Source organism: Drosophila sulfurigaster, chromosome 3 (assembly GCF_023558435.1).
Source record: "Drosophila sulfurigaster albostrigata strain 15112-1811.04 chromosome 3, ASM2355843v2, whole genome shotgun sequence".
Classification (NCBI taxonomy): Eukaryota; Metazoa; Arthropoda; class Insecta; order Diptera; family Drosophilidae; genus Drosophila; species Drosophila sulfurigaster.
The window spans coordinates 38,289,617-38,298,526 of NC_084883.1; the positions used below are offsets into that span (position 1 = coordinate 38,289,617).

The window sequence follows — 8,910 nt, forward strand, 5'->3', positions numbered from 1 at the left end:
TTAACCAAATTTATGGACCACCATAGAGAATTTTATAGTATTACATTATTATTATTTCCCAAGTCAATTTATAAGACAAGTTAATTTAATCTTTCATGTTAATAAAATTTACGAACAACAATGTAAGAAATTCAATATAATGATAAATATTGTAAATACCGTTAATAATTCCTATTCAATATATTTTTATAAAATTTTTAGTGGTCATTTTATAAAGAATTTTTCGGAAGTATATTTGCAGAAATGATAGAAGTAAACTAGTAGTTTAAATCTTTAATGTCCTATCGCATTTTCCAATTCCAGTAGAATTTACAATATTGATGAATCTTATAGAATAAGATTTGGTCTCACTATTGATGAGAGTTGACATAATGTCTATATAATCTATTAAAATGAGATACAGTAGAATCCGGTTATAGCGACTTTCAAGGGACCGTCGTTATATCCGGAACACCTACAAACCAAAAGTTGAAAAATAAAATTTTGTTTATTTTATGGTTGCCATAGGTTTTTAAAATGCAACTAATTAAGGTTTTAATCAATTTAGTTTGTATGGGGACCCACCAAATCATCGAATTTTCGTCTCAAAAACCGAACGGACGCTATAAGCGGCGTCGTTATAACCGGATTCTACTTTATTTATAAGACGCATAAAATATAATTTGTATACAATTTAGTTCATCATAGTGTATACGCACTCAGTTTTTATTCTACAAATGCTTGATTGATGGTCTTCTACACATAGTTAAAGGAAGCCAACTACTTAAAATATATCTTTACAGGACTTAAAGTCCCATGAAGATTTTAAAAATGTAAAAACTTAAGATCAATTTGGCATTGCTTTACGCTATTCGAGGGGGAAATTTTTATTAGGCAAATTTGGCATCCTTCATTTGCTTTACTGCAATTTGGCTAAGTAAGTTTTTATTGCTGCTGTCGGAGCTATCCACGTGCTGCCAGTTGGCAATTCTCCTCCGTCTCCGTTTTCCTGCTGGCGCTATTTGCGATCCTTGCATAACTCAAAGAGAAAAATTCATCACCGCAATATGCGCAGCACATACAAGAAAAATGTTGGGGCACAAAAAAAAAAAAAAAAATGATGTAAAAATAGAAAAGTGGCAGCAAGGAAAATTGTCATAAAGGTGCAACTGACAACAGCAAGAACATGAAGAAGAAGCAAAGGAAGAAGCAGCAGCAGCGGAGAAAAGCGAGTAGAGACTCGTAAATTTCAATTTATATGCAGAATGAGCAGTGACTAAAAAAGGCAAACACACTCACACACACTATACACACACACACACACACATGCATCCATGGCCATGGCGAAAAGTGTCAACGTTATATTTTCTCGAATTTTCCAAGACTTTTTCATTCATTCCTTTTTGGTTTCTTTTGCGACGCAAGTGGAAAACGCAATTTCATTAGACAAATTGAAAAAAATAAGTGCAAGGCAACAACAACAGTAATAGTACTAAGAGATAGCTCGCTATATAATGCCACTAGATAAAGTTATATACTTCTGATATATACATATATATATATAGATGAACTTAGCACATAAGGCAGATGGACGCCATGTTGTGGTAATCTGAAGTTTTCCTTCGCCGTTTCCCATTCGTTGCGTTTATTTTTGTTTGCTGACGCGCATACGAGTAGGAGACTCCACATGCCTCATGCCCCATGCCGCATGCCACTCTCGATGGGGGCAACATGCATGTGGCAGCTTCCATCCAACGGTAGCCTCGTCGTCAGGATGCTGCGCGCGCGTTGAAAATAGGCGGAGACTCTTTGGGGCGACCAAACGGCGCCTTTCACACTTGCCCCAAAGCACAAAAAAAAATACAAGTGAAAAAAAGCGGCAGCAGTAGCAGCAGCACACAAAACAAAACAAAAAAGAAGAAAGAATGCAACCGAGTACCGTTAGCAGCTGCTCTTCCTTATCAGCTATGCTGGGGAGCTCGGCACAGTTTCGTTTCGGTTTTCGTTTCAGTCGTCGCTGATTGGAAGCTTCGGCGCTCTGCTCGTTTTTGGGGCGGAGCAAAAGCTCATAGTGGCACAGTGGCGCCGTCTGGCGTTCACTGGCTGCGTGAACGGGGGCTGTTTTCTGTGTGTATGTGTGTGTGTGTTATTTTTTTGAGAGGGGATTTCTTTATTGAGTGCGTTGGCAGTTATTAGAGTACACCAATTTCCCGGGCAGCCGCTATCATGCCCACAAATCCCTCGGTCACCTCACGTGCCACAGGTATTATATCCGTGGGCGGCAGAAGGAATCCCAAGTCACCCTTATCACGCAATTCGATGGTGTATGGAATGGTTATGTTCTTCACACCATAGGCCCACTCCTTGCCAGAACCAGAAACTTCATCTAAAATAAGACATTTCAATTAAGGAAGTAATTTTGGTAACTTTCTTGGAACTTACAAAGCGTTGTGGCACTTGAGCCATAGGTGAATACCGTGCCATAGCGTCGAACTAAGGCATCGGCAAAGCCCTTGGCTACAGCCATCATCTGGGGATAGTGTTCGGGGAATTCTTCAGCCGTGTGGCCCCAGGGTGAAAGCACATATTGGCCATAGGAGTGCAGTGATATGTAGATCTTAATAGTTCCATCTGGTATGTGGTTGTCTATGTAGCTGGTGAGCTGACTGATCTCCAGATCGGACTCAGCCGAGGGACCCGCATAGAATTCCGAGCAAGGGTCGTCCGATGCACCAATCACTGTTAAATAAAGAAGATTACGATTTAGTTAAAGTAAATAGTGATGAAAGTTAAACCAATTTATTAAATTTTCTCAAATGAATGATTTTGATTGTAATTAGAAATCTTTATTAGAATAATAGAGGCACGATACAGCTTTACGTATACGGTTTTTTAAAAATATTTGTTCCTCTAAAAATTATCTCTTAGAATTGGCCAAAGTGGTCTTTACTCATTATTTTTGTTCTCTTGAAACTTGTAAATATAATATGTTCTATGCAATAAATATAAAAAGAAATAAGCTTACAGTTAAAGTTTAAATGTAAAAAAAAATTATTGAAGGAAAAAGTATTGAATTTTTCTATAAATTACATATTAAACTGCTGCATCATACATAAAGATTTTTATTTTTTGTCAATAGTTTAATAATCTAACATAATCATTCTTCGGCAATAGTCTAATGAATGAGCTTTCAAATTTATCAAATAGTTTCTCAACCCTAATTGCGAGTAAGTTTCCTAATCAGTCATTCGTGTCGTTAATCTATAATTTTCTAAGCACGTATGAACTAAGGGAATAAAGATAATCTACTTTGTCTAGTCGTGTTATTTAGATAACAAATATAAGCGATATAGTTCTCAATATCAAATCTGCTCGTTATAGTTACCAATGTAATACTTACACATCCAGCGATAGTCAAAGTTGCGATTCAAATCGGTGCCAATGCAATCTCCAGTCAGACTTGGGTCAGAGGGAAAACGCGACTTGCGCCAAAGGCGTACCTAGAATTGCCAACAATAAATTCGTTATCAAATTTGTGGTAGCACTTTGATGTTGTCCCAAATAAAAGCAGCGAAAGTGATAAGCTAATTATAGTATATAGTTATAGTTATATAGTTTACAATTGCAAATCGATTGATAAGCACAAATGATCTGCTGTAAAATCGATCGGTTTGTTGCATACAATCCACTATATCTAATCGAACTACTTTTGAATGTAATTTTCGTGTGCTTATTTTATGGTCTCTTACCGCTTCGTGTGAGTAGACAAAACCATCGACATTCAGTACGGGAATTATGTACCAATCTACATTCTTGGCTATGTCTTTAGTGCCCGGCTTGCCAGGTACAAGCAATTCATCGATAAAGTATGTGATCGTAGCCGAAGTGATCCATTCACGAGCATGAATATTGGACTCAATGAAGACAGCTGGATTCCCTTCCTTATAAGATATTTTAATGCCACGAATCGGACGTCCTTCGTAGGAGTTGCCAATGGTGAAGGGCGTCACAATGTCTGAATAACGCTCTTCAAGCACATCCAACCAAGCGTAGATCTCGTCCAGCGTGTGATACTGAGTCCACTCCATGTAACCAGTGCGTTGTTTTGGACGTTGAGCATCGATCAGTGTTTGCACATTGTCGATCTTCAAGGTGTAGTTGAAGTTTTGGCTGTTGAGCAGCTGCTCGAAAGCCTGCTGAGTTTGTGGTGGCAGCATAATGTCCGAGGAGTCGCCTAGATGACGCGCCTCACGCCAGCTGCTAAACTACGAATAGAAAGTGTAAATTATATCTCGAATAATAACAGCTTTAAACTAACTTACTTGCAGTGCTTTTTCCTTGGCATTGAGCAGCTCAAACTGTTGCATATTCTCGATATTTACTTTGTACACTTTATAGTTGTCATAGCGCATCTCGGCACTTACTTTGGCCAGGCCAAAAGTGGCCAAGAGCAGTACCAGTTTCAGTTGCATCCTACCTGTCAGTTGAATGGCCAATACCAGACTGTCATGTTTTTTTGTGTTGAGCTTTGCCAATTGTTTGGCTGATTAGGCGACGTTATCGCTAGACTCATTGAATATTTAAGTCACTTGTACATTTCGTTTCCATTTATCAGGCATTGTGAAAACTTTGTTTGTTATACCCGCTACCCATAGGGTAGAAGGGTATTATAACTTTGTGCCGGCAGGAAATGTTTGTAACAGGTAGAACGAGGAATCTCCGACCCTATAAAGTATATATATTCTTGATCAGCGTCAACAGCCGAGACGATATAGCCATATCCGTCTGTCCGTCTGTGTGTCTGTCCGTCTGTCAGTATGAAACACTGGGTCTCAGAGAGATATAAGAGATGGAGCTATAATTTTTTTTCGACAGCATTTGTTATGTTTGCACGCAGATCAAGTTTGTTTCAAATTTTTTCCACGCCCACTTCCGCCCCCGCAAATCAAAAAAATCGAATAAAAAGCCTAATTTTAAGCTAGAATTGCGCATTTTGGTATATACAATAACTACTATGGTATTTATGGTTCCTGAAAATTTGGTTGCGATCAGATAATTGTGGAAGTTATTAAATAAATACTTTTGTATGGGCAAAAACGCCTACTTACTAGGGGTTTTAGTTGCTTTGGCCGATAATCTGATATTGTGCCGTCTATGGTATATTTTGAATGGTGTACTATAATGATATACCAAACATACCATTTGGTATATTTTTAGTGTTTTTAAGTATTTTCGGTATATTTGGAAAATGATACCGCAATATTTTGCCTTTATTAAAAGTGGGTAGCGGGTATCTCACAGACGAGCACACTCGACTGTTTTTTTTGAGGGGGGTTTCTTTATTGAGTGCGTTGGCAGTTATTAGAGTACACCAATTTCCCGGGCAGCCGCTATCATGCCCACAAATCCCTCGGTCACCTCACGTGCCACAGGTAGTATATCCGTGGGCGGCAGAAGGAATCCCAAGTCACCCTTATCACGCAATTCGATGGTGTATGGAATGGTTATGTTCTTCACACCATAAGCCCACTCCTTGCCAGATCCAGAAACTTCATCTAAAATAAGACATTTCAATTAAGGAAGTAATTTTGGTAACTTTCTTGGAACTTACAAAGCGTTGTGGCACTTGAGCCATAGGTGAATACCGTGCCATAGCGTCGAACTAAGGCATCGGCAAAGCCCTTGGCTACAGCCATCATCTGGGGATAGTGTTCGGGGAATTCTTCAGCCGTGTGGCCCCAGGGTGAAAGCACATATTGGCCATAGGAGTGCAGTGATATGTAGATCTTAATAGTTCCATCTGGTATTTGGTTGTCTATGTAGCTGGTCAGCTGACTGATCTCCAGATCGGACTCAGCCGAGGGACCTGCATAGGTTTCCGCGCAAGGGTTGTCCGAAGCACCAATCACTGTTAAATGAAGTAGATTATGATTTAGTTAAAGAAAGAGTTAAACCATTTTATTGAAATTTCTTAAATAAATGTTTTTAATTGTAGCTTAAAGCAGCTTTATGTATAGGGATTTTGAAAATATTTGTTCCTTTAAAAGTTGTCTCTTAAGTTCCCTACATTTTTTTATTTAGCTACGGTAATCTGATTAAGTAGAATTGAAAAAAATGGCTGTACTATTTATTTTTTTTCTCTTGAAACACTTATGCTTGTAAATATATCTTCATATGTTCTATGAAAGTATCCAAGCAATAAAAAATAAGTAAGTTTACAATTAAAATAAAAATGTTAGGAATAATTATTAAAGGAAAAAGTTTTGAATTCTCTCAAAAATGAATAGTATCTGCTATTAAACTATTGGTCATTAATAAAGATTTTTCCTTTTTGTTGTCAATAGTTTAATAATCTAACGTATGAACTAAGGGAATAAAGAAAATCTAATTTGTCTAGTCGTGTTATTTAGATAACAAACATAAGCGATATAGTTTTCAATATCAAATCTGATCATTATAATATAATGTAATACTCACGCATCCAGCGATAGTTAAAGTTGCGATTCAAATCGGTGCCAATGCAATATCCTGTCAGACTTGGGTCAGAGGGAAAACGCGACTTGCGCCAAAGGCGTACCTAGAATTCCCAACAATAAACTCGTTATCAAATTTATGGTAGCAATTTGATGTTGCGCCAAATAATAGCAGCGAAAGTGATAAGCTACTATAATTGTTTACAATTGCAAATCGATTGATAATCACAAATGATCTGCTGTAAAATCGATCGGTTTGTTGCATACAATCCACTATATCTAATCGAACTACTTTTGAATGTCATTTTCGTGTGCTTATTTTATGGTCTCTTACCGATTCGTGTGAGTAGACAAAACCATCGACATTCAGTACGGGAATTATGTACCAATCCACATTCTTGGCTATGTCTTTGGTGCCCGGCTTGCCAGGCACAAGCAATTCATCGATAAAGTATGTGATCGTAGCCGAAGTGATCCATTCACGAGCATGGATATTGGACTCAATGAAGACAGCGGGATTTCCCTCCTTATAGGATATTTTAATGCCACGAATCGGACGTCCTTCGTAGGAGTTGCCAATGGTGAAGGGCGTCACAATGTCTGAATAACGCTCTTCAAGCACATCCAACCAAGCGTAGATCTCGTCCAGCGTGTGATACTGAGTCCACTCCATGTAACCAGTGCGTTGTTTTGGACGTTGTGCATCGATCAGCGTTTGCACATTGTCGATCTTTAAGCTGTAGTTGAAGTTTTGGCTGTTAAGGAGATGCTCGAAAGCCTGCTGAGTTTGTGGAGGCAGCATAATGTCCGAGGAGTCGCCTAGATGACGCGCCTCACGCCAGCTGCTAAACTACGAATAGAAAGTGTAAATTATATCTCGACTAATAACAGCTTTAAACTAACTTACTTGCAGTGCTTTTTCCTTGGCATTGAGCAGGTCAAACTGTTGCATATTCTCGATATTTACTTTGTAGACCTTATAGTTGTCATAGCGCATCTCGGCACTTACTTTGGCCAGGCCAAAAGTGGCCAAGAGCAGCACCAGTTTCAGTTGCATGCTACCTGTCAGTTGAATGGCCAATACCAGACTGTCATGTTTTTTTGTGTTGAGCTTTGCCAATTGTTTGGCTGATTAGGCGACGTTATCGCTAGACTCATTGAATATTTAAGTCACTTATACATTTCGTTTCCATCTATCAGGCATAGTGAAAACTTTGTTTGTTTTTTGTTGCAGTGCCTTAGACTACTTGTAGTTTGGCCAACTTACTTGAGCATGTCTGAGGGGCTAGACCCCATCGTTACTTGGTAGTCGCTGGTACTTAGGCTGTCTCTCAACTTTTGCACATAAATTTTGTGCAACGCCAGCGCCCATTTCATTGTAGGTCATTGCATAATGAAGTTACCGCCCCGAAGCACATAAATTCAGCGTAAAACTGCCAGAGATTTTAGCCTTCACTTTGTGACTTGTCGCCGGCATTAGTGCGAACATTTTGTTTAGGCCTTTTTATGCCACAGTTGAGTTCTTCTGTACTCTGTACTCTGCCTCTCTGTCCTGTGGCGAGTGCTTAAAGGACTTTCTGCTATGGTCATATTTTGTGCCCAGCATTCTCACCGCATGAGGTGCGTCAAACGTGTGTTTTTTATTAACTGTCAACGCGTGGCGTGAGGTTTCTGAGATGCGGCATCTTAAGAGCCGCATCAAAGCGGCTTTCATCCCCGACAACAGCAGACAAAAGTCGCCAAAAAAGCTATGTAAATGTAAGACGATAATTTCTAGAATATTTCAAGTAAGTCTAGAAATCTGAAAAGCGTTAACAGAATCGTCTTTTGATTTATTTGCCTTGATAAGATATGATTTTATTGAATAGATATGTAGGTATAAAAATTAAGAGATGTCACAGAATTACGGGATTTGGTTTTTTTAAGAAGATAATAAATTTGCTTCGATAACTATTGATCATGACATCATCATTACAATGTAATGAATGTGAATCAAATAATTTTCCTTTAAAATAATATATATAGTAAGTGTAAGTATTTCAATTAAAATGTTGATCTAATTATACATAATTTGCAGAAAATGGCAGCTAAAGTCAAGTCTAAGTACCTTTAATTGACAATCTGGTATATCTTGTTCTCTTTGGTATATTTTGAATACAAGTATAATAGCCTAAAGATATACCAAATATAGCCTATATATACATACTATATATAGAGTGAAACTTTCTTGTTTTGCCTTAAACCTAGCCAACAACTTTGGCTATATTATACAACAAATCAATTTCGTGAATGCGTTGAAGAGATCCAGTAACTCTAATATAATAATATATAGAATATTTTTAAGAGTTGTTATTTATGTAAAAAGAAAAACTAGAAAAAATAATGAATGCGTAACAATATGTTATTCAACTTAAAAAACAAACTGAGCAAACATTGAAAAATAAAGTTTTTAAATACA

General features: G+C 37.9%; 1 protein-coding gene across 1 annotated transcript; it reads right to left on the reverse strand.

Moving 5' to 3' along the window:
• Positions 1 to 2,128: 2,128 nt before the first annotated feature.
• On the reverse strand, positions 2,129 to 7,557 carry LOC133840056 (uncharacterized). Its single transcript, XM_062271711.1, has 10 exons — positions 7,360 to 7,557; positions 6,787 to 7,302; positions 6,457 to 6,556; positions 5,591 to 5,887; positions 5,350 to 5,534; positions 4,302 to 4,526; positions 3,729 to 4,244; positions 3,380 to 3,479; positions 2,422 to 2,718; positions 2,129 to 2,365 (listed from the first exon to the last, which is right to left on the reverse strand). Exons 1-10 carry the CDS (start codon positions 7,507 to 7,509, stop codon positions 2,172 to 2,174), a joined length of 2,580 nt encoding a protein of 859 aa, XP_062127695.1. The 5' UTR covers positions 7,510 to 7,557; the 3' UTR covers positions 2,129 to 2,171.
• Positions 7,558 to 8,910: the final 1,353 nt, after the last annotated feature.

Coding starts and splice junctions, on each gene's coding strand:
- LOC133840056 (XM_062271711.1), bottom strand. CDS start 7,509: ATGCAACTGAAACTGGTGCTGCTCTTGGCCACTTTTGGCCTGGCCAAA. Junction 6,557..6,786: donor TTGTCTACTCACACGAATCG/GTAAGAGACCAT, acceptor TGGGAATTCTAG/GTACGCCTTTGGCGCAAGTC. Junction 2,366..2,421: donor CTCAAGTGCCACAACGCTTT/GTAAGTTCCAAG, acceptor GTCTTATTTTAG/ATGAAGTTTCTGGTTCTGGC.